Genomic DNA, 22,911 nt, shown 5'->3' with positions numbered 1-22,911 from the left:
ATTTCTACAGTTCATCCATTACTTCATTACCTAATTAATTACAGACATAAAATATATTTAGTTCATTCAATAAATGCGGTACCATGCGAATACAGTCATAAATGGTGGCATGTAATCTTTACCCGAGCCTGTTGGATTTGTTGTGAAAGTGTGTGAATGATTTCCTCCTGGTTCAGTTGGTCGAAAAGTCTTTTTTGCCGAATGGTTATAATCTGGAGATAAAACGTCATTGCCAGCATAATATTCTGAGTTGTATAATGGGTGGTCTCGTAATGAGTGGCTATGGTCGCCAGAAAAGTTTGTCGTTCCCGTATGAGTGTGTGATGGAAGGTTTTCAATATTTATTTTCTTTGAACCTCCTGTTTCCTTTGAAGAGTTTGCACAATACAAAAACCTGTCAACTATTTGTTCCCATGCACCAACACCAAACATTACTTGAGGACCTCTTGCATCCATTGATGTATAAATAGAACCTACTGGGTTCATTAAATCAAACATATGAGATATTATAGGATTGTCTCTTTTGAACTTAAAATATAGTGCAACTATTTCTGGTTTCTTCTGGTTTGTGTCAGAATATTTTTTATAATATAATCTTATGTTTTCAGGGTAGGTAAAATCTTGACTATAATATTTATTTCTGTCATCTGTATAATAATATACTATTCTCGTTTTTTCTATTGCATTATATCTTTTATATCTATAATAATCTAAATATAATGTTAACTTTTGTTCATCTACATGTGGTGTTCTGACATCATCTCCATAGTCATAATAATATGGTGCTGGAGCTGGGTCAGGCAATGTCATATCTACCATTTCATAAACTCTTAAATATTTCTTTTGTTCGTCTCCATATAAGTTTAAGTAGCAGTTGTTGTCTAATGGAACTTTAACTTGTGTGCCATCATTCTTTATATAGCCTACATACATTTCATTGTTATTTTTCGGAATGAGTTTCCACCGTATACCATTTTTTAAGGAGTGTACAAACTGCCATCTAAAATATTTATTTTCTTCATTGACAGAAAAGTCGCCAACAATAGTTTCAATATTTTTTGTTCCTATCAAACTTTGGTATATTTCGTTAACATATTCCTTATCTGCCTTCTTCCCTAACTCATCGTTAACATAAGTTTTATCCGCTTTAAGGTCTAAACATCCTGAAACCCATCCTGTATCGGCTTTAGTTTTTAAAATCTTTGATGTCCATTCATGATACCATTCAACCCTTTCTTTAATTTCATTATCTTTTTCATCCACGTATTCCTTATCTGTCCTCTTCATTAACTCACTATCCACATATTCCTTATCTGCTTTCTCCATTATGTCATTTAGGAAACCTTTTATGAATTCCTCATTTAAATTAAATCTTCCAATCTTCAAAACTTTAGGAAATGCATTTAATGCGTAATATCTCTGTTCTTCTGGTGGAATTGATGTTATATCATCCGTTATTCCTTTAATTTTTGAATTCATAAATAAAATTTCTTTTATATTTGATATCACTGCACCACCCTTGCAAACGAATTCGAAATGGTCATTTTTCAATACTATCTCCAAATCTCCATATTTCAACCTTTGCGTTTGTTCTGCCGTCTTTGAATTATATGCATATATGGCGTATGTAATGGTCTGAGGGACCTGGGTGCTTTGTGCCTTAAGTTGCTGTGGTTGCTGTTGTTTAATCATTTATTATGATTTAAAAATAAATATTTAATCCGTTATCTCATCACCTATTTTTTCTATTTGAAATTGCCATAATATTTCATTCATGAATTCTAAATCACAATCAAATAGGTCAGTTACTCTAAATTTAATATTTGATAAATCTTTTGAATGAAGAATAAATGAATTCCCAGATAATTGAAACGGATATGATAAAGAAAATATGTTTAAGTTGATGGATAAAATGTTTTGTATTGATGGGTAAGAGTTAGGGTCTAATGTTTGATGTGAAAATCTCATTGGGGTATTAACTTTATCACATTTGATTAAAATGAAATTGGAACCAGTGTCAGAATACAAAACATCCCCAACATCTTTTTCAAAATTTAATATCCCCAACAATGAACGAAGATGAGGAGTACAAAATTTAATTTTCAGCGGAAATTTAATAAGGTTATTTATTTCATCAAGTTCAAAAAGTTTATCAGGTTTTGATTTAAAATTTTCTTCATACCATACGATAAATGATTCATTTAAATAACTTAAAATCATGTTAATATCCCCTTTCGCGATCACATTATTTATATACATATCATACGTTTTTTCATGGTCATCTTTAATAAATGATATATAATCTGAAGGGTCTAAAAGAATGGGATTAAATTTACCACTCACAGAAACGAGAGTAACATTATAAATTCCGCTAACTGTTAAATTTAATTCACAGTTATTATTCGAAATAATATTGATAATTGACATTTTTATTACGATTAAAAATATGGTAAAGCGTTATTTTCCAGTGATAAATAAAACTAGGATAAGATTACCTCAAGAATTCATAAATTCAACGAATAAGAAATTCATTCATGTTATAAATTTTAGTGTTTTCAGAAAATATGAGTCGATGTCATATTCATCATCGGTTATATTTCACTTCATTCAAATTTAGTTCAATCAAACCCATATAATGACCATTTCATAAGATTTTCAGATGGTATTAAAAATGTAATTGATAGATTAAAATATGAACAGATTGACAATATCGAATTTTTGGAATTTTGGTTTAAATATCCCGATGGAAAAAAGATTGAAGTTAAAGATAAAGCTGATACTATAACAAAAACAATTACAATGACCGATCCAGATAGTGGGGAACAAAAAGAAATAAAACAAACGATAGAAACTGGTGAAAGGTCAATTATTATTGATTATGATTCAAAGGATTATTATTCAATAATGTTAATGCTTGAATATTAAATGGCCTTAACAAAGAATTTTTCAAGTGATATTTTATATTCATCAACTATTTTATTATAAATATCATTATATGTTAAATGAAGTTCAGTTGTTGTTCCGTTCTTTGATATCTTAATTGTGCTAATATCCTTTATAGGATTTATTTTTGCAACTGTTCCGCAGCATGAAACCTCATCATCTATGAAAAATTGAATCTTAACGTCTGAATCTTGAACATCACAAAGAATGGCGATAATGTGAATTAATGATTCATAAGGTAAAATAATTAAACCGGATTGATCAATTAAATTTATTATTGAATCATAATTATTAATTATTATATCACGGTAAATTTTCATTAATTCAGAATTAATGTCTACTTTATATGGCGCATTGCGACTGGAATCGTAGATTCCTGGGTTCTCGATGTTTGATGAAAGAGGCGGGGGGTATGTTGGATAAGTGGGAATTTCAACAGGTTCTTTACCGGGTTCATCTTCTTTATTTTCCTCCTCCTTTTTCGGTAAGTCACGAGTTAATAAATTTGGTTGAGTTGCTGACCTTGTTAATTCAGGACTAACATTAACTTTAACATTTTGAATAATTCGTGATTTATCATCATTTACGTTATAACCAACCGTAATCTCTGCTTTTGCGTTAGTGTTCTTTTGACTAGTGAAACGTCTTCTCATTTATAATCGAATAAAAAAAGAAAAATATATTTAAAGTTTTATTTAGTTGTTACGGTAATATCCCAAGGTTCATCCTTGTTTGCTTATACTTTCTTTGTAACTGCACCAATTATGTTATTGATATTGCTTTGAGTTTCTTCCAGTCTTATTTTATCATTTACAATATCTTTAATCATTTCATTACATGCATTCTTAAAATCTGATTTTTCTAATTTACGTCTATCACTTTCTTTAATTAAATCAAAGTTATAACCTTGTTGAGAATAAAGTGGTTTCTTTATCAATTCCTTGAACGCTTCTGAAAGTGAAGATGAAGAAATTCTTGCCACTTGAATTGGTTTAAATTCTGCTTTCATTGCTTCTTTTTCTGTTCATTGAACACTGGATCGAATAAAGCAACTTTAAAGAATTTCTTAGCTGGAATTTCAGGTCTAATATTTGCATATTGACCATCAAACTGATTAACATATCGTGGTAATCCATCCGGTCCCTCTTCAATAGCATTTAATTCTTCATTGAAATAAGAATATGGATTATAACGGTATGAATTAATTGGACCATTTTCACCTTCTCCAATGTATTGTTTAACAGCTTTTCCATTTTCGTCAAATTGCATAGGATAACGTTCATTATATGCTTTACGTTTAGGATAATCAGACATAGTTAATTTATAACCATTTATGACTTTAATATTTCCTTGACCATCAGTAACGAAAACTTCATTTATACCATCAGGTTTTCCATTTGGACCCGTAATGTCTGCTTCGTGTGCTTCCCAATTTGGACCATGACGTTTGGCATATGCTTGAGCTTCTGGTAATGTTAAAACGTTTCTCATTTGTTTAACATCTTTTTGAAGACCAGCAACAATATGAACTAATTCTTTCATTCCGTCTGGAACTTTCATAGTTCTATTATATGGACCCTTTTTGTTTGTCCCTTGTTTTAATGGAACCTGTAGAAGATTTGCTATTTCTGTCATGTTTAATTATAAATAAAAAATAAAAATTAATTATAAAAAGTTAATCAAATTTAATGGAACCTTTATTTAAATCAACTATTATTTTTCCATGTTCACCTAATTGTTGATATTGTGTGTAAAGTTCATTAATGCTCATTGGTAAATTCACTTGATAAAGCACAACGTTCAACTGTTGACGACTAAACCCACTGAAAATGAAAAGTGTTGATAGATTTGATTTAATGTTTGTGCTTAATGCTTTGAAGTATTGAACAGCCATGAAGAATGAACACTGAATGTGTCGACATTGAGTTAATAATTGATTAAAATATGATTTCTCATTAGTTATTAGTTTTGATTTCACGGCATCATCTAGAAAAATTAGTGAATGCAAAAATTCTCTATCAAAATTTGAAATAGAAAGTGTTTCAAATAATTCATCCCTTTGTTTATTAATAATTTTATCCTCTAATCCTTGCTTCTTGATTGTATTATATAATTCTTTATACATTAAAAAGTTTTTTTAAATAATCTTCTGCTTCTTCTTGTGATAAATAAATAATTGGAATTTTGATTAAATGCTTTAAAGATTCAAATGTATCATCTGAAGGTGAAACCTGAACGGTTGATATAAATTAACACATGTGAATAGGGGGAAGTGTTAGCAATAATGATAATTTGTTTTAATATCGTTAATGTTTTACCTTTATTCTGTTTACCAATTGCTGCAGTGATTGAATTTAAGTAACATTCAGAATATGGAATTTTCATTAATTTTTCCTTAGATAGAGCATTTCTATTATCACTCAATGCTTCATTAATCATATCATCTATGTAGGCATTATATACATCTGTTAATTCTTCAGAATTGAAATCCATTTAATCAAAAATAAATTTATAATTTTAAACATTTCTATTCATCAATATTTCATCATATGAACTTCTATACTGTGGTGGTGTACCTGTTGGATGATATTTCAAACCTTCATCCGGTGTCCATGTCCAATACGTAGTCCTAGTAAACCAAACCTGAGGAGGATTTGTCACTTTTGAACAGTAAGTGTCATTTTCACCCTGAATGATTGGATAAGCTTTCATTTGTACTGTAACTTGTGAGTTGAAAGTTTCTAATCCATCAAAGAATATACCCGCTCCATCACGTTGAACTGGGATAGTGCATAAGAATGAAGTTTGGTCTTTCCATGTTCTAGTTAATGGCGTGCCATCATCTGCATTCAGTGGTCTAGTTAATGAGTCCTCGTATTCTTCTGTGCATTCATTCACTCCATCTAAATCAGAAGCTTGAAGCATACGTGTAAAGAATATATCACCCACTGTGGTCATCGCTTGATCGGGGAAGTTTCTGGAATCTATAGTGACCTGAAGACCTCGAAGCATTGGATTTTCTAAAACTGTTCTTTGCATTGCATTCTTCGGAAATGCTAACACAACATCTGTAACATTATGAAGAGCGTATGAGAAATCTGAGCTGATACCTTCAGGAGTGATGCATCCTCCATTTAGTGAACGAACGTCAATATGTTGAGCTGGAATCATGAATGGATCTTCCTTACTGAATAAACGTGGTATTGCTTTAATTGATTCTTCAATTAAACCGTATCCTGGTGTAATGCATTTATCCTCTAAAACTTCCATCTTTGTGCATGAAATAATAACGTCATCAACTGTTGCGTCAGCGGATGTAGCGGCTAAGCTTGTAATTAATTTGGCAGGAAGTCCGATTTGTTGGAATTTGCGATCATATTTATAAACATGATTCATAATCTTTTCATAATTTTCATCAGTTATCTTTTCATAAACGTAATTTTGTAAATCAGCAACTCTTAACGGGTCAACCTGACAAAATACTAAAGTATCCCTGAAAACATAATATTTAAGAATGATATCACCAAATGATTTAGGATAATCATCGAACGCCTGAAATGCTAACAAATCATTTACCGGAATAATCATATCAAAAGTGATATCAACTTCTTCATTTGCTTTCTTGAAAACTTCTGAAGGGTCAATATATAGGGTGTCCAAAGGTGTGTTTAGCACAAACCTGAATACTGCGAATAGAAATAAACAAGTTACATATATATAAAGTTTATTTAAATATAATCACCATTGGATTCAATCACGCGTTCGCAGCGATCGATCCAGGCTTCAAAGACACGCTTTAAATCATCATGAGAAAATTGCTCAAATTGCTCTCTTACAAAATTTTCAAGATCATCTGGACTCGCGAATTCGCGTCCTTCAGCTCTCTTTTTTAGCGTGCCGAATAAATAAAAGTCAGAGGGTACAATATCAGGTGAATAAATTGGGTTTGGAACAACTTTGACATTGTTTTCCACCAAGTAATTCATTACCTTATGACTTTTGTGAACTCTTGAATTATCAAAATGAATTGCAAACTTTTGTTTTTGTTGTTTGGATTTCTCAAACTCATCAGAATTGATAATTTGAGTAAGAACATTGTCAATTAGATACTGAGCATTCATCGTATTAGGTTTTTGAAGAATATCAATTGCGATGATGCCATTCACGCCCCAAAAAACCGACAACATCATCATTGGTGTGTCAATTTTTTTCTTCGGGAATGTTTGCGGATTTTCATCCTTCGGGATCCACTGATTTTGGTTTCTGTTGCATATTGAAACCAAGACTCGTCCCCTGTTACTAAAAAGCGAAACTTCTTTGATTGATACGCACCCAATATAGAGAGGAGCTCTTTCGAAGATTGGACTCTAGATTTTTTTGAACTGAATTAAGGTTGTGCGGAACCCAACGTGTATACGCTAGTTTTGTAGTTCAAATAATTGTGCAGATAATAATGACTGTTGTACGTGGTATCTTTGTCATCTCCTCTATCCTTCTGAGTGATGCTCTTGGGTCTTCATCTAGCGCTTGAAGAATTGCTTTGATTTTTCTTTGATCCGGCGATTTTTTGTCAATTTTTATGATGGGCGCCTTTTTGTTCATGAAGTGATACATCCTAACATGATACGTTACAGTGGAATAGCTAGGAGCATCCATACCGAAGCATTTTACCAATGTCTCGTAGATTTTTTACAGTCTTTGCATTTTTTTGCAAGAGCGAGGATGTTTTCTTTATGATTCATTAAAAAAATGAAAAAAATCCCGCCAAAATTTCCCGCGAAACCGCCTCTTGTCTCAAAATTCATTTTATATCCCGGCATGGCGCCAAAATACAACTTACTCATCATATACATATATTCATATTTTTTATTATATATTTATAATCAGCATATATCTCCTTTAATAGTCTCATATAGAGCGCTGTGCTAAACGCACCTTTGGACACCCTATATTTACCACATACTGAGTTATCATATTTTTGAACATTATTATATAACGAATGAACAAACTTTTTAACTTTCCTTTCTGATTTTGGTTTATATGTTGCGAATGCGAAAGATTCACGGGCGCAATCCATTTGAAGATAACCGGCATCACCTCTTTCGGTTTCTACTTCTAATTGTTTAAAGCTTTGATTTGATGATTTGTAACCAACGAATAAACGCATGCATTTAAAAGCGGCATCACATGTGAAAGCTTTATTTGAAACTAGAGTTGCTTTAACTTTGCGTTTAATATATGTGTCACCTAATTGGTTCACATCATGAGCTGGATTTGTAATTCTTAAATGAGTTTGTTTATCATCAAAATATGGAGTATCAGAGTCATAGCATGAACTTTCAAGTTCTCTATAATATCTTCTACCATCATTCTTCGCGAATATTTCATTTATCTTTTCGAATGAATGAAACACATTTCCATTAATTGGTTTAGTGTTTGGCACCAAATAGTTAGTCGTCATTTATTATTAAATAAAAAATCAAAATTAAAAGATGAAAATGAATTTTTAATTTTAATGAAATAATCAACTATGGCTGCAGGTATATTTAAGAAACTGTGGGATAAAGTAAAAAGAGGAGCGCATAAAGTTTGGGAAACAATGAAGAAAGGAGCAAATTGGATATTTAAGAATAAAGAAGTAATTAGTGACGTTGCTGAATCAATAACACCAAAAGCCGCCCCAATAAGAGAAATATTAAATAAAGGAGAAAAAGTTTATCAAAGACTTCAACCGATACTAAGATAAAAATAATATTTATTTATTTTTCCACTATCTACCTCCTATTTTATTAAGTATTCCTTCAGCTATTCCACCAATTGCGTTACCTGCTTGTGCTCCCATTGCCGGATTACCTGCTTTTGTACCTAATACTCCACCTATGATAGTTCCTGCCGTTTTCGCTACTGGTGCCAAAAAGTTTGCAATGGGTTTAATAATCTTTTGATGAACCCAACCCGCAGCTTTCTTAATTCCCTCCCATAATTTTTTAAAGAATCCTGCAGCCATTTCTGATTTAATATTAATTAAAAAATATATTTCATCACTTATATTCTAATTTTTATTTAATGATAAATGAAACCGATTTTAAAAATAAATGAAAGTGAAAATGTTCAACAAAAAATAAACGTTGTTAAACCAATTACTGAAATAAAAATTTTTTCATCTGTTGAAGAATTTAATGACTATTATGCTAATAATAAAAAATTATTTGAAGAATTGACAACGTGTAAATTGAATAAAATGTTTAAAGTTGATGGATTCAAAATTTCAAAAATAAAAGGAGTGGTTAGTTTGAAATCTATTCCTCAATCAAGAATCACCTCATTAATGAAAATTGATGATTTAACAAAAAGAATAGAAATTATTGAAGAAAGAATGAATCAAATAATTGATTTCATAAATTCAAATAATCATTAGTTTCTTAAAGTTCAATGTTGAACTCAATCTTTATTTTTAAAATCGGTTTAATTAATTGTGGAATATCTGACATCATCTATATATAGCTTCTTTTAAAATTAATGTTATTATGTATGGGTTGAGTGTAAATGTCTTACAATTTTGAAAATTTTTTAAATCTTGATTTATTCAAAAACGTAAGAATAAAAACCGTAAGAATCATACATTTTTTACTTCATATGTTAAAAAAAATGATACAAAATCGTTCAATATTGTATGAATTCTTACGTTTACAAAAAAAGTCACACAACCCTTCAACATATACTACTATTCATAAATTGTATCCGAAATATTTCTTATAATTACATCCCACATGTATAACATTGCATTTTTTCTTCTAATGAATTTAAAGGATAATGTACATGGCAATTATTTTCATGTCCGATCAGAACATTCAACCTGATAAATATAGCGAATTGCGAAGTAAATATAAATATTATATCAATTCATATCATGCATTGTACCAGCTTAAAACGGAAAACAAAGAAGAATTACACTCAATTTACAAAATGATAAATACAGAGTTGATTGATTCAAAGAAATATCTCGCTACAAGTGTTATGAAAGACATTTTAAATATCATCCGGTATAATAATCGCTATACAAAGTCATATTTATTTCTTGCAAAACTCATATTTGATAATTATCAGGTTAAAAAGGTCGAAAATGTCAATATTATTTCATACTTACTATTTTTCAAAGAATATAGAATTAGATTATACGAATCTTATAGTATCGAAGAAATTATATTAGAAAATCTGGATATTCATAAAGAAAATTCAATTTACAGAGCAATTATGAATGACGACAAAGAAATATTCATTTCATTCACAGAAAGAGATGAATTTAATAAAGATCAAAAACTTAAAAGCGATTTATATCCATATTGTACAGACGGATATTCATTACTTGAATTATGTTGTTATCATGGAGCAGTTGACTGTTTCAAGTTATTAAGAACGAAATTTCATTCTCAAATAACTAATACTTGTCTTCAATTTTCATTTTTAAGAGGAAATCCAGAGATCATGAGTGAATGTTTGAAATATCAAACACCAGATAAATATTGCATGGCATATGCAATTATATCGCACAACATTGATTTTGTTACATTTTTAATGAATGAATACAATTTAGAGATCAACTTATTTGATTGCGGAGAACATAAAAATCTTGAATCATTTTTAGTTTATTTCGATCAAACTAATGATATTAGCAAATGCTTTGTAAATTCAGCAATGTTTAATATTCCATCTCTTTGTGAATACTTCCTTTCAAATGGTGCAAATATCAATGAAAAACGTGAATATATATTAACTGCTCTTCATATTGCAGCGCAGAGAAACAATAAAGAAGTGGTTGAGATTCTTCTTTCTCATGGTGCAAATATTAATGTAAAAGATGGCATGGAGGAAACTGCTCTTCATAAGGCAGCAAATCGTAATAGTAAAGAAACAACTAAGGTTCTTCTTTCACATGGTGCAAATATCAATGAAAAAAATAACAATGGGAAAACTGCTCTTCATATTGCAGCATATTGTAATTATAAAGAATTAGCTGAAGTTCTTCTTTCACATGGTGCAAATATCAATGAAAAAGATAACAATGGGGAAACTGCTCTTCATATTACACTAAATCGTAATAGTAAAGAAACAACTAAGGTTCTTCTTTCACACGGTGTAAATATTGATGAAAAAGATAACAATGGATCAACTGCTCTTCATATTGCAGCATATTGTAATTATAAAGAATTAGCCGAAGTTCTTCTTTCACACGGTGTAAATATTAATGAAAAAGATAACAATGGGGAAACAGCTCTTCATAAGGCAGTATATCGTAATAGTAAAGAAACAATTGAAGTTCTTCTTTCACATGGTGCAAATATTAATGTAAAAGATGGCATGGAGGAAACTGCTCTTCATAAGGCAGCAAATCGTAATAGTAAAGAAACAACTAAGGTTCTTCTTTCACATGGTGCAAATATTGATGAAAAAGATAATAATGGATCAACTGCTCTTCATATTGCAGCAAATCGTAATAGTAAAGAAACAGCTAAGGTTCTTCTTTCACATGGTGCAAATATTGATGAAAAAGATAACAATGGGGAAACAGCTCTTCATATTGCACTAAATCGTAATAGTAAAGGAACAACTAAGGTTCTTCTTTCACATGGTGCAATAACAAATATGTTCTTCCATAAGATGCTAATATTTCTTTTTCTGATAGTTTCGATATTGTTTTTCATTAGGAATAAAGATAATTGAACTTTTACTATTATTTAAGGCTGCACTCACGCCCATTTGACTTTAATTCAAATTTTTGACAACTGGCGTGAAGAGTCATTGAAAATTAACCTTAAACATATAAATTGAAGGCTGTGTCATAGGGGTGTAAGTGCACCCTTAAATAATCGCTTTATAATCCAATGTAAAACCTGTATGTTACAACTGATTCTATAAGTGGAATAATTTTTAAATACTAAAAAATTCGGTTAGTTAAATTAAACTGGTGGAATGGGCTGTAGCTGCTCTTATTGGTGCCCCTGTGCTGATGATTTTGGTTCCGCTACATATTTCCATGTAAACTTTTTTTTAATAATTTATGATTTTCCAACAATTGGGGAAAAAAACTCATAGAAACGATTATGTTACATTCAATCTACGTAGTATTTGTGCTTTTAAAGTTCAATATTCTTTTCCTTTTCTATATTCAAAATGAGATTTTGGAAATGAATATAAAGCAGGTCAATCTCGGACTTACCTTATTAAATGGCTTTTATAAAACTCCTTTTGCTCAGGACGAAATTCCTAATTGAGCCTAATGAATGATATTATATCGTGTAACTATCAAATAATTAAGAAAAATTAAAACTAAAATACTTTACTACATAACAAATATATATATACAATAACAAAGAACACGCTTAAGTCGTTTTATTAATCCTTTTATATACTTTATAGTTTTCAAATTTATAAATCTGTTTCCAATGCTCTTCATAAGGTGTAATTGGCTTTTCTTTTGGTGTTTCAACGTAATATGTCACATCAAAATTATCCAGCAATTTCACATTATTCTTGTTACTCTTGTATTTACTCAAAGCATTATATCTTGCTGTGTAATCAATTCCATGTGAAGAAATCCATCCGAGATATCCATAAAGCAACTGTCTCCCTGCTAACGTTGAAACAGGATTTCCATGCCATGTATCTGTGACAAATGTCGCATTATATGGAGTGTTTTTCTTGATCCAATTTGCAAATTCCATATCTTTCTTGAAATCTGGCCAAACATTATAGGATTCAACGAGACACATTCTTACAGCAAGTAATCCTGAGAATGTTGTACCTAAAAATAAAGGAATTAATACAATAAGTGACTTTTTTCTGAAATGATTATAAATATAAACGAAAAAGTTGGAGACAACAGGCAGAGCAAGTGGAATAAATGCTGCATAGAAGACTTTGGTGTTATCTAAGTTCCACGGCTGGTAAACAATGACGTTTGAAAGATAAAATACAAATAATGAAGGGAAATATATTTTAAATTGCCTTAATGATAGTATAACTACACCATTTGCAAGTGCAATAACACCAAAACAGCCTAATCCAAGCCACCAAAATGAAAAGAAATTAAATTGTCTTCCAGATTCGACCCAAACTGGTTCAAATCTCATAAATTTCTTTTGAACCCTTCCCATATATGGTTTCAATTGGAATAAACCGAGTGAAAGGCCAAAGAAACACATAACCAAATAATTTAATATTACATATTTGGCTTTTGAAAGATCTTTCCATGGGAATCGTATAACTGCATAACATACACCAAATTCGAATAAAGCAATTAACGCATGGCCTTGAACTTGTGGTAATGAACTAACTAAAATGCCAATTGCAATAAAAGCTTTGATATCGAGCTGTGATTTCATCATACTCAAGATATAAATGACCGACCAACAAATAGGAAGAGCAAATAAAGAGGCTCTTTGAGGTAATATTACGTGAATTAAAGAATGGAAGAAAGTACCGTATTTTCCATTGCCAAGTACATGAACGAAGTCTGTGTAAAAGAGGGATTTTCCTTTTAATTTGAATAAATTTAAAAATCCTGTTCCTCCAATAAAAATGAAAAATACAGGAGATAATGCACATGCTGCTACTGAACGTGTAAATGCGTATGTTGTACAAACAATTAAAGTAAAAATTGCCCAAATAAAAATTAATGATGGATAAACGATACTCTGATGAAAGTTTGCGTTGAACCCTGTAATGAAAACTGATGAGTAGAAATTTGGTATGATTGGATAAGCTAAAATTTCGCCTGCAAAAAATGGAGCTGTAATTTGAAATAAACGCTTTCTATTTTTGTTGCAACCGAATGCAAATGATGAAATAATGTTCATATGGAATGGCGTATCGCCATAAGCTGCACCTCGAAAATTATTTTCTTTATAAGCGACTGAAATATATTCTAAAAACGAAACAAAGACTGACGGTATGACAATCGCTAAAAGTATCTCTGGTTTGTTTGGAAAAGCTAGTTTGCGGTACTGTTTTGGGGTTAAATACATAAAAACAGCTGCGAAAAGAACCAATGTTAGACTGTGAATCATGCAATGTAGTATATCTGGTTCAAACCATAATGAAAATATAAAGAACATCCATGCCGAAAATATTTCTCCAAATGAACAGCCAGCTGCAAGAATAACAAGGCTAATTATCCTTCCATGCAGAAGGAAATTCATCAGACATGTCCCAAAAATCCATGATGCGACTAATGGAATACAAAATAGGATGTTCATTAAAAATGATTAGAAAAATATGGCAAATCTACTTTATTCAAAACATATATATTAACAGCATAGATCTCTTTCTTTTGTTAAGGTGAGATTTCATTTTATTATTCAGAAATCTAAATTGAAATTTCTCCATAATTCGAGTTTCAATGAAGGATACTCTACCTTCCAGATAGAGAAAGGAATGATAATATAGTTTAGATTGATTAAATTATGATTTAGTATGAAAATATTAAAAAAAATGTTGGATTTAAGAACAAATATCAGAAACTATTTTTATTAAAAACAAACATTATTATATATGGTATAGGTTATAGCCTTGAATTTAAAATATTTTCAAATTTTGAAATTCTATTTCTGCAATTTGTTGGATAACATTAGCAGAAATGTAAAATGATGAAATAAATTTATGAACTTTTGATATTTTGACCGTTCCAAAAATTGTAAGTTGAAACCAACCATTAGAATCTGGTAAAGGTTGGATATTCCAACCATCAATGTGAGGTGTTTCGAATGATTTAAGCATACCATAGAAATCGCTGCATCCCGATTTTCCTGAAAAAGTATTTGTTTGATTCACGTTAGTATATTCTATTTTTACATCGTCTGAATAGAGATTTATAAATTCATCTTGGTCAAATGTAAAATATTTATCTTTGATGTAATTGGTTATTGATAAAGCATCATTGGATATGGGTTCCATTTTTTTGAATTGCAGAAAAGTGACAATTAAAAATCTCAATAGTGAATGCTATCATTCTATTAACCTTATTTTGGGCAAAATTCTAAACGTCTGCAAATTCTAAATGTCTAAATTAGCCAAGAAAAATACTGCCAAAAGGAAAATTCAGATGCGCCAATACTTCGAACAACAAGTTAAAAATAAAAAGCATTACTCTGATCCATTCCTCCATGATGATAATTCCAGTGATGAAGAATTTGAAATCGATTTTCCTTCTAAAAAGGGTATTAAAATCAAGCTTCAAAGGAATACTGATGATGAGTATAGTAGCTCATCTGATGATCTTCTTTCAGGTAATGTGAATTTAGATGAAGCAGATTATTTGATAATATCACTCAAAATGCCAAAGAAAAATGCTAAGCAACAAATTAAAAAGGTCAAACCTGTGGCACAAGTTCCTACACAAAAAGAGCAAGCAAACTTTAAACAAGTTGCAGAAAAACTTTATAAGCTCAAGCAAGTGGAAATACAAGGAGCTGAAGAGGATGAAGAAGAGGAAGCTCTTATTTAATTAACTTTGATGAAATTTTTGAAAATATCTAGTATGGCTATTTCATTGCCATTCTAATGTATTCGATTATTCTATCATTACATTCTGTTAATTAAAGCAGAATGTCACTTATGAGTAAATATTATTGTTTGTTTCTTGGGTCTTTATAAAACCTTTATAAAATTATCAATTTTGAGTAGTTTATTGCGAATGTGAACCAATTGCTTGTCCATTAGAAAAAAATTAAAAAAATATAATGAATTATTAAGGCAGAATGCAAAAAATAGAAACTGAATTGTGTATTATTTGAACTATAGATTTGTAATATCTAAGAAACAGAGCTTTTATGATTAAAAAAAAATCAAACAAAATATTGATAATTGATAATAGAAAAATTAAGTACCTTTCTGCAGAAAAATGGCTATTAAAGAGAATCCTTGTCAACAGGTTCCAAAATATGTACATCCATTTCATCGGAATGAATTTCTTTTTCTTTAGGCTTTTGGTTAGGTGTTTGAGGTTCTTCTTCATCATTGATATATCCGAGTATAAGATTTGAGTAGTGAAGAATGAAGTAAATTGCTGCAGCGCCAATAGTAATTAGTGAACTTAAAGCAACTTTATTTAATTTAATTTCAGCCTTTCTCGTGCATTTATAAGTATATGGCTTTATTTGCTTGTATGAATCTGAAAGGCGTTTATCGTATAAACTTTCAACAGTGTAAATATTGCATGTACTTGTTTCAGAAAAATCATCACCAGAAAATTTAATGTAAAGAGATGTGCTTTTGGATGGTGGGATGTATAAAACAAAAGGATAAACTTCTGGTTGTTGAAAATCATTAATTTTTTGAACGTTAAGAGTTTCGTTTTCGCCGTTTCTGTAGATAACTTCTATGCTATTTGATGTATTAGCTGAAATTATTGAATAAGTAATTGGTGAAAATAAGCAAATTGGCTTATAATGTTGATATTTTTCAATTGTTACCTCTATTGTATCGGTCGTTTCAATCCAATAATTTTCTCCGTTGCAGATACCTTTCGGGATTCGCCAAAAACTATATTCGATTTGTTTTCCTTGATTTGATAGGAAATAAACATTCTGATCATGGAGTGAAAAGACGTTGTTTGTAACTGGTTTGATATCTTCATTATATTCAGCCGTCATCTCAATAATATCATTTCTTTTGAAGTGGAAAAAGCCATCAAATTCTAAATCCTTGAGGAAATTCATGTAGTTACTCTTTGCTTTGAATTTCTCTGTATAATATGCTTTGCCTTCTTCGAAACTTGACACGGTAAGTCTAAGAAGAAACAAAAGCATTTTTGAATAATGAATATTTGTATCAAAGCCGCTTTGCAATACAAAAGGATAGTACAAAGTGATATTTTTGAATCGTAGTTCTTGAAATTTTAATCAGATCAAAATTAATCGACACTAGATGGATCTTTTGTATGCTGAGATATATATGATTTGTTATAATGCAGTGAATTATAAGAATAAAAGTGGCATAAGTTTAAGATTTAAAAATATGATAACATTTTTATCATTAAATCAATGAAAAATAAAGTAATTATAAACTTATGGAATGGGATTTTTATTAATTTTATGTCAAAATCATGAATTGATTCTGTTGATAAAATTATACAGTTGATATCTAGTCATATCGATATAAATACTTATAATTGGTAGCCTTAAGATGGAAATTATCAAATAAATTTAATACTTCAACTCAGAGCCGCCGATGAATTCACGAATGCAAGAATTACGAGGTACAATCTCTGGAGAAAGTGGATAACAAATGTTGATAAGGCTGAGAAGGCGCTTTGCTTCAGCGGTGACGTCTTTGCATTCTTCAGTGTTTGGATCTTCATCTTCTGCTGGCATTGTTGCTTCGGAAAGAAGAACACGAGCGTAAACAGAAAGGACTGGTAACTCGTAAACTAATGTTGAGTTAAAGAACATTTCGGCATTTCCTTGATAAGGGAAAATGTTTCTTTCTTCGCCAACTCTGACTGATGTCCATCTTCTAAGTGTCTTTCTGGCACTGCAGCCTCTGAATTGGTTATCTCTGATGATTCTACGGATTAATCTGAGATCTGATGTTGGATATCTATGATTGTAATCGATATTAACTGGCGTAAGTGCACTAACATAAATTGGAGTAACTGATGATGTACCGATATGCTGAAGAAGTTCTGGATTAAGACCATGGATGCCTTCCATGATCAAGAAAGCGCCTGGTTCGAGGAAAATACGCTTCTTTGGATCATCTTCACCACGGCTACGCTTGAAATTGTACTTGCGAACAGGAACTGGTTCTCCGGCCAATAATTTGTGAACACGCTCTGCAAGAAGATCAACGTTCATAGCAGAGATGTGTTCAAGATCTTGGAGACCATCTGGACCGTAAGGTATTTTGTCGCCATCTTGGAAGTAATCGTCCATTTCGATAATTGTTGAGGAATAACCAGCAACTTGGAGCTGAATATCGAGACGCTTAGCGAAAGTAGTCTTGTTGGAAGAAGATGGACCGGCGATAGTGATAACTCTCTTCTTATCAAAGTTTGATACAAGTTTTTCTGCAAGCATGGCGAGTTTTCTTTCGTGAAGACCTTCGGCGACAAGTTTGATATCCTTGATTTCACCTGTAAAGATTGCTTGGTTGAGCTTTGAGACGTTTTCGACATTTAAGAGTTTTGCCCATTCGCCGTATTCCTTGAACATATCATGCAAGACTGTTGGGTCCTTCCATTCCTTGATGCCTGTGGGATTAAGCATTGTTGGAAGTCTGAGAATGATGCCGTCATTGTAAGGACGAATTTCAAAAACATCCAAAACAGATTTTTCTGTAGAGACAGGTTCGATAACGTAATCTAAAAACTCTCCGCATTTGATAACTGGAATATTTGCATCCTGCCAAGCTTTGAGGACACCTAATTTATCTTGATGTCCTTTTGATGAGAAATAAGCAATAAGCTCATCACGAGGCATTGTATTAAGCTCGATTGGCGTGCTTGATTGGAGAATTGCGTGCAATTCAGTTTCAAGCTTTGAAATTTGTTCATCATTGATTTTAGCTTTATGATAATCAATGAAATAGTAACCATCACCAAGTGAATGTTCTATTCTCAATAAGCTATTGAATAATTTCTCGTAAAGGCTTGTGAGTAAAAAGACAGATGTGGCATGACGAGAAAGTAATAATGTACGTGTGATCTTTTCATCACGGGGATCGTGAATCTTTTCGAGAGGGAATTCTGTCAAGTCAAGGGAAGGCTGATACTGAATATTCGCCATATAAAAATTTTTTGAGATAAAAAAAATATTTGAATTAAAAATGAGGCGGTTTTATTTACATGTCAATTCATCGTTTTTTTGTAACCAATGTAATGAATCTCTGGACATGTAACCTTAGAAGACGATCACAAACTCCGAATGCTATTAAATTGACTATCTTCGCGTTCTATTGGTTTAATATTTGAAATTGAATATCCTCTCTGAGACAAAACATCGTATTTGAATATTATCATTTATAAAATTAATTACACATAAATGTATCTTTCATTCTAAAATAAAGTAACTTTATTAATTCAATAAATACAAAAAAATAATAATTCTATTTATCTGTTTCCTCTTTAGAAGAGACCATTTCTTTAATGTTTGCGATCTTTTCACCTAGTTGTACTGGAATATCATCTTCATCGATTTCTTCTATTGATTCCATAAATTGATCGAAAAATGGAATTGTAGATAGCTCTTCTCCTATTTTCTGGAATGTTATAACAGCCATAGTAGCAATGTTTATACTTATTTCAAGTAATTGATCATTAGAATCTTGAATTAAAGCAACTAAACAGGCCATTAGTTTCATATCAATTAAATCTACTATAAAATCAAGGTCTCCGTATGAAAATAATTTTTGTATATAAGTAGATGCTGCCAATCTTTGAATAAAAGTTCCATTTGAAATTAATAAGATTAAAAATGATATTATTGGGTCATCACTAAGTGGTTTCCATTTATCTGCTATTTGAATAAGGAAATAGCCAAAATATTCTGGTAAATCTTGTCCTATTTGTAAACAAGCTCCAATTAAAATGTTTCTGAACTCAGGATTCCACAAATCATCAAATAATTTTGAGGACTGTGGTTGTGCAAGTAACTGCAAAAGATTTTTGGCCGATTCTAATTCCATTAAAGATTTTGTGAAAAATTTTTTCTGTGTTGGTCCATATTTAATAATTCCGCCAAGCTTTTGAACAATTATAAGAGAAGAGATTATATATTTCAATGTTTCTGGTATTTCTGTTGCTATTATTGATTGGATTTTGAAAATAAAAGGATCTATGTTTTCTACTTTGAATTTTGTATGAAGCAAGCTATCTATTAGTTTTGCATTAAGTATCATTGACTCTGTGAGTTCGTCTTTCTCGCAAATCCATGTTTCTGTGAGTTCATCTATAACAAATTGTTCTAGCATGTAGTCTGTGAATCCAGTAGTCTTATTCCCAAAATATATTAAGATGTCAAATAAATATCTGTAAATTTGTAATTCATGAGTTGTAAATATGCCTAAAACTCTATTGCAAAATGGTTCAAATTGATTTAAATCTATGTTGATTAGCTCGTTATTAGTAAATAATAAAATTAGATGTAATGTATATGTTAATATTGCAATATTAGTTGTTTCATAGAAGAATTGAAAGAGTTTTTCAACCAATCCGGCTTCCAATAGGTATTTTTGAGTTTGTATTTTAGATTTGCTAACTAAATTATTAAAATATTTAAGCTCTTCAATTATAATATCTTGATCAGATGAATTTAGAGCCTCCATATGGATTTCAACATCTTTTAATTCTGCAGGAAGCGCGTTTTTATGATTAATAATGCCCTTCGTCTCTGATCCAAAATCTGATATATTCTTCATTTATTTAAAATTGAACTGAAAATTCAAAAATAATTCAGCAAAAGCAACATATGCAATTAACTCTTTACATTCGTATGTTCAAATGAAATTGTGATTGAAATCTTTAGTTTCTGTTACTTTTTAGTTACAAAATATGAATAATACCATTATTTTAAACGCAATTGATAACATCAAGGAGTATTTTCTTGATATGAATGTCAAGAAAGTTTATTTACTATTGTTTGATACACTTCATTTTCCAGTTCCTTTCATTCTCCAATCAATTTTTGCGTCTGCTATTGTTAGAAAGTCAAAACTTAGCATTTCAATGTGGTACAATCTTTTCATTTCCTTTTTACTTATTTTCACTGGCCGTTGCACAATTGCACTTTTATATCATAGAGATTTTCCGCTGATTGCTAAGCCATATTATGTTCCAACATTCTTAGCAATCTGGGGTATAGTGAACTTCAGCACTCATGATATTGTTTATCGTATCGCCAAAACAAGATTTTTCAGTTTAATTGGAAGATTCATCATAGGATGGATTCAAGTTCGTGAATGCATTCATGGTGTTAATATGGGCTCAAAGAATGCTGATCAGAAATATTCTAAAATCATTTTCAGCGCAATTATATTATCATCATCCGAAATTATCATTTACGCTTTCGCAAACTTAAAAGCACGCGAATACAACCCAAGGGTACTATTTAGATTGATTCTAATTAGTATAATTTACTATGTTGGCATATATGAGAAAGAACGTATCACTACTTATACTGATGCATATTTCCAATTCCCAGATATGGAAATTTACAAATTAATTTTGCTCGGTTACCATTTATTAATGTATTTGCTCGATTCATTGATTTTTGGCATCAATGATTCAATTACCTACCTTGTTAAACATGTAGAAAAACCATCTGAATAAAGTAAATTATAAAATTTAGAAAAATAAAATTATCTTTTATTTTTTTTTTTTTCATATAAGCAAAAATACATATACGTACTAATATGATAGTTCAACACCAATCATTTAGTTACTTACAACTGAACTTTTATTAGCAAGATCAAAATTATCTAGACCATTGAAGATAATTTTTATGAGATTTGTATCTCTTGCTTTGTAGTAATATTAATTAAAGGCATAAATCAAAAAAAATAATCAGGATATAAAAATGTCACTTTTTGGCTTTTAAAAAATTCAACATGTCTACAGGAAGCAAATGGGGAGCAAAATCTAATACAGGAACATCTACAGGTGCCAGCTGGGGATCTAAAGCTTCGTCAGTGGCAACAACTGGAACGAAAACTTTTGGTTCTACAACTACTTCTGTTGCAAATCAACAGAAGAGCGTTTCTGGAACTCAATGGAATCCTAATTTCAATCCGGCAACATTAAAAGACGTAGATTTAGTCTCAACAATTGATATTCCCTATGCAAAATCTCATTACCGTGATGAATCAAATCCAAACTCTCCAATTACATATGAAATTAACCATATTTCGCATTTCGGTATGTTTAATCACTTGAATATTGAAACACTCCGTTATAATGATTATATCATGAAAGGAGGCATTAAAGCCCACGATTGGGATAAAACAGTACAACAGCAAACCACTACAACAACATCTTCCTTCGGTACAACGTCAACAACAGGATTTGGCGCCAAAACAACCGGATTTGGTTCTTCGACTTCTTCTCAGCCATTAGCAACATCGCCATGGCTATATCAGCCAATTCCCCAGAAATTCGATGTTACAAACGTAGAAGCTGATGTTGACAAGCCATACGGAGAAATTGAAACTACAAAAATTGTGATTTCAAAAGTACAAGAAGGTAGCGTTAGTTCTTGCGCCAGACTCAAGAAATTCACTCCTCGAGGAATTACAAAGGCTAAGACAATACATGATAACGCAATTAAGCCAAACAACGGAGAATCAAAAACTCCAAACATGTATACGTTTACCTTCAAAAATCCGAAGGATGCAGATGTTGCAAATGCAGGTACGAACCATACAACGATGACTTCCGTTTCTTCTTCAAGATTTCAACAAAAATATATTGATAAGATTGGAAATTTCATCGAATCCAATATCGGACAAGATGAAAAGACTGTTGTATACTACAAGAAGGACATGATCCTTACAATTCCTCGTGTTTCAGTTGATTTTGATTCAAAAACGGTTTCTTCGATCGGCCACAGCTTTACATACGAGGGAAGTGCAAAATTTAAAGACGTTGAATTCATTATCACTGCAAAAGAAGATAAATCTAACATTTTCAATAGTAGTAAGCTAGAAATTGTTGAAAATTCTCAGGGTAAGATTGCCAGGGGAACACTAGCTTTAATTCTTAAAAATCAATAGAGTTATTTGTATATTTAAATATGAAAATTTATTATTTTAAAAAAGACTATCGTTTAAGGTATTTTTGACGTTTTTAGTATGAATATCTTATAATGTCTATAATATTTTCATCAAATTTCTAATAAAGTTTATCTTTCTTCAATATTTAAGATAAAAATATTAAGTCTTGGAATTACTCCAACTTTGTCTATAAATTACTATAGCCTA

The 22,911-nt window shown here is 30.9% G+C and overlaps 11 protein-coding genes and 2 pseudogenes across 13 annotated transcripts, besides 3 other annotated features; 4 read left to right on the top strand and 9 right to left on the bottom strand.

Annotated features, from left to right (window-relative positions):
• Positions 1-5,322: part of a mobile genetic element that runs on past the window's edge.
• TVAGG3_0494670 (keratin-associated protein family) lies at positions 67-486 on the bottom strand (the record flags this gene model as incomplete). The annotated part of the gene is made up of 1 exon (XM_051236335.1): positions 67-486. One exon carries the CDS (start codon positions 484-486, stop codon positions 67-69), a length of 420 nt encoding a protein of 139 aa, XP_051094159.1.
• TVAGG3_0494660 (phage tail repeat-like family) lies at positions 664-1,479 on the bottom strand (the record flags this gene model as incomplete). The annotated part of the gene is made up of 1 exon (XM_051236334.1): positions 664-1,479. A coding segment is annotated over one exon (816 nt), but the record flags the coding sequence as incomplete, so codon positions are not given.
• Positions 3,793-4,578, bottom strand: TVAGG3_0494650 (annotated as a pseudogene). Its single transcript has one exon. A coding segment is annotated over exon 1 (786 nt).
• A 1,269-nt stretch (positions 5,323-6,591) lies between the features above and the next one.
• Positions 6,592-7,892: a mobile genetic element.
• Positions 6,672-7,796, bottom strand: TVAGG3_0494630 (annotated as a pseudogene). Its single transcript has one exon. A coding segment is annotated over exon 1 (1,125 nt).
• Positions 7,893-8,713: 821 nt separating the features above from the next.
• On the bottom strand, positions 8,714-8,950 carry TVAGG3_0494610 (N-acetylmuramoyl-l-alanine amidase family; the record flags this gene model as incomplete). The annotated part of the gene is made up of 1 exon (XM_001306037.1): positions 8,714-8,950. The coding sequence occupies one exon, from the start codon at positions 8,948-8,950 to the stop codon at positions 8,714-8,716; it is 237 nt and encodes a 78-aa protein (XP_001306038.1).
• An 827-nt stretch (positions 8,951-9,777) lies between these two features.
• On the top strand, positions 9,778-11,664 carry TVAGG3_0494600 (ankyrin repeat and SOCS box-containing protein 4 family; the record flags this gene model as incomplete). The annotated part of the gene is made up of 1 exon (XM_001306036.1): positions 9,778-11,664. One exon carries the CDS (start codon positions 9,778-9,780, stop codon positions 11,662-11,664), a length of 1,887 nt encoding a protein of 628 aa, XP_001306037.1.
• A 14-nt stretch (positions 11,665-11,678) lies between these two features.
• Positions 11,679-11,805: a mobile genetic element.
• Positions 11,806-12,273: 468 nt separating this feature from the next.
• TVAGG3_0494580 (uncharacterized protein) lies at positions 12,274-14,320 on the bottom strand (the record flags this gene model as incomplete). Its single annotated transcript, XM_001306035.2, has 1 exon — positions 12,324-14,198. The coding sequence occupies one exon, from the start codon at positions 14,196-14,198 to the stop codon at positions 12,324-12,326; it is 1,875 nt and encodes a 624-aa protein (XP_001306036.1).
• A 667-nt stretch (positions 14,321-14,987) lies between these two features.
• On the top strand, positions 14,988-15,599 carry TVAGG3_0494570 (uncharacterized protein; the record flags this gene model as incomplete). Its single annotated transcript, XM_001306034.1, has 1 exon — positions 14,999-15,445. The coding sequence occupies one exon, from the start codon at positions 14,999-15,001 to the stop codon at positions 15,443-15,445; it is 447 nt and encodes a 148-aa protein (XP_001306035.1).
• Positions 15,600-15,848: 249 nt separating this feature from the next.
• TVAGG3_0494560 (uncharacterized protein) lies at positions 15,849-16,748 on the bottom strand (the record flags this gene model as incomplete). Its single annotated transcript, XM_001306033.1, has 1 exon — positions 15,849-16,748. One exon carries the CDS (start codon positions 16,746-16,748, stop codon positions 15,849-15,851), a length of 900 nt encoding a protein of 299 aa, XP_001306034.1.
• Positions 16,749-17,034: 286 nt separating this feature from the next.
• TVAGG3_0494550 (phosphoribulokinase family protein-related protein family) lies at positions 17,035-18,742 on the bottom strand (the record flags this gene model as incomplete). Its single annotated transcript, XM_001306032.2, has 1 exon — positions 17,145-18,725. The coding sequence occupies one exon, from the start codon at positions 18,723-18,725 to the stop codon at positions 17,145-17,147; it is 1,581 nt and encodes a 526-aa protein (XP_001306033.1).
• Positions 18,743-19,044: 302 nt separating this feature from the next.
• Positions 19,045-20,355, bottom strand: TVAGG3_0494540 (armadillo (ARM) repeat-containing protein family; the record flags this gene model as incomplete). The annotated part of the gene is made up of 1 exon (XM_001306031.1): positions 19,045-20,355. The coding sequence occupies one exon, from the start codon at positions 20,353-20,355 to the stop codon at positions 19,045-19,047; it is 1,311 nt and encodes a 436-aa protein (XP_001306032.1).
• A 133-nt stretch (positions 20,356-20,488) lies between these two features.
• Positions 20,489-21,265, top strand: TVAGG3_0494530 (uncharacterized protein; the record flags this gene model as incomplete). Its single annotated transcript, XM_001306030.1, has 1 exon — positions 20,489-21,265. One exon carries the CDS (start codon positions 20,489-20,491, stop codon positions 21,263-21,265), a length of 777 nt encoding a protein of 258 aa, XP_001306031.1.
• Positions 21,266-21,358: 93 nt separating this feature from the next.
• TVAGG3_0494520 (uncharacterized protein) lies at positions 21,359-22,761 on the top strand (the record flags this gene model as incomplete). Its single annotated transcript, XM_001306029.1, has 1 exon — positions 21,544-22,704. One exon carries the CDS (start codon positions 21,544-21,546, stop codon positions 22,702-22,704), a length of 1,161 nt encoding a protein of 386 aa, XP_001306030.1.
• Between the last annotated feature and the right edge of the window lie 150 nt (positions 22,762-22,911).

The sequence above is a fragment of the Trichomonas vaginalis genome, chromosome II, assembly GCF_026262505.1.
Source record: "Trichomonas vaginalis G3 chromosome II, whole genome shotgun sequence".
Classification (NCBI taxonomy): domain Eukaryota; phylum Parabasalia; order Trichomonadida; family Trichomonadidae; genus Trichomonas; species Trichomonas vaginalis.
Note: the sequence above shows the minus strand (reverse complement) of the source record. Positions and strands in the feature narration are given on the sequence as shown.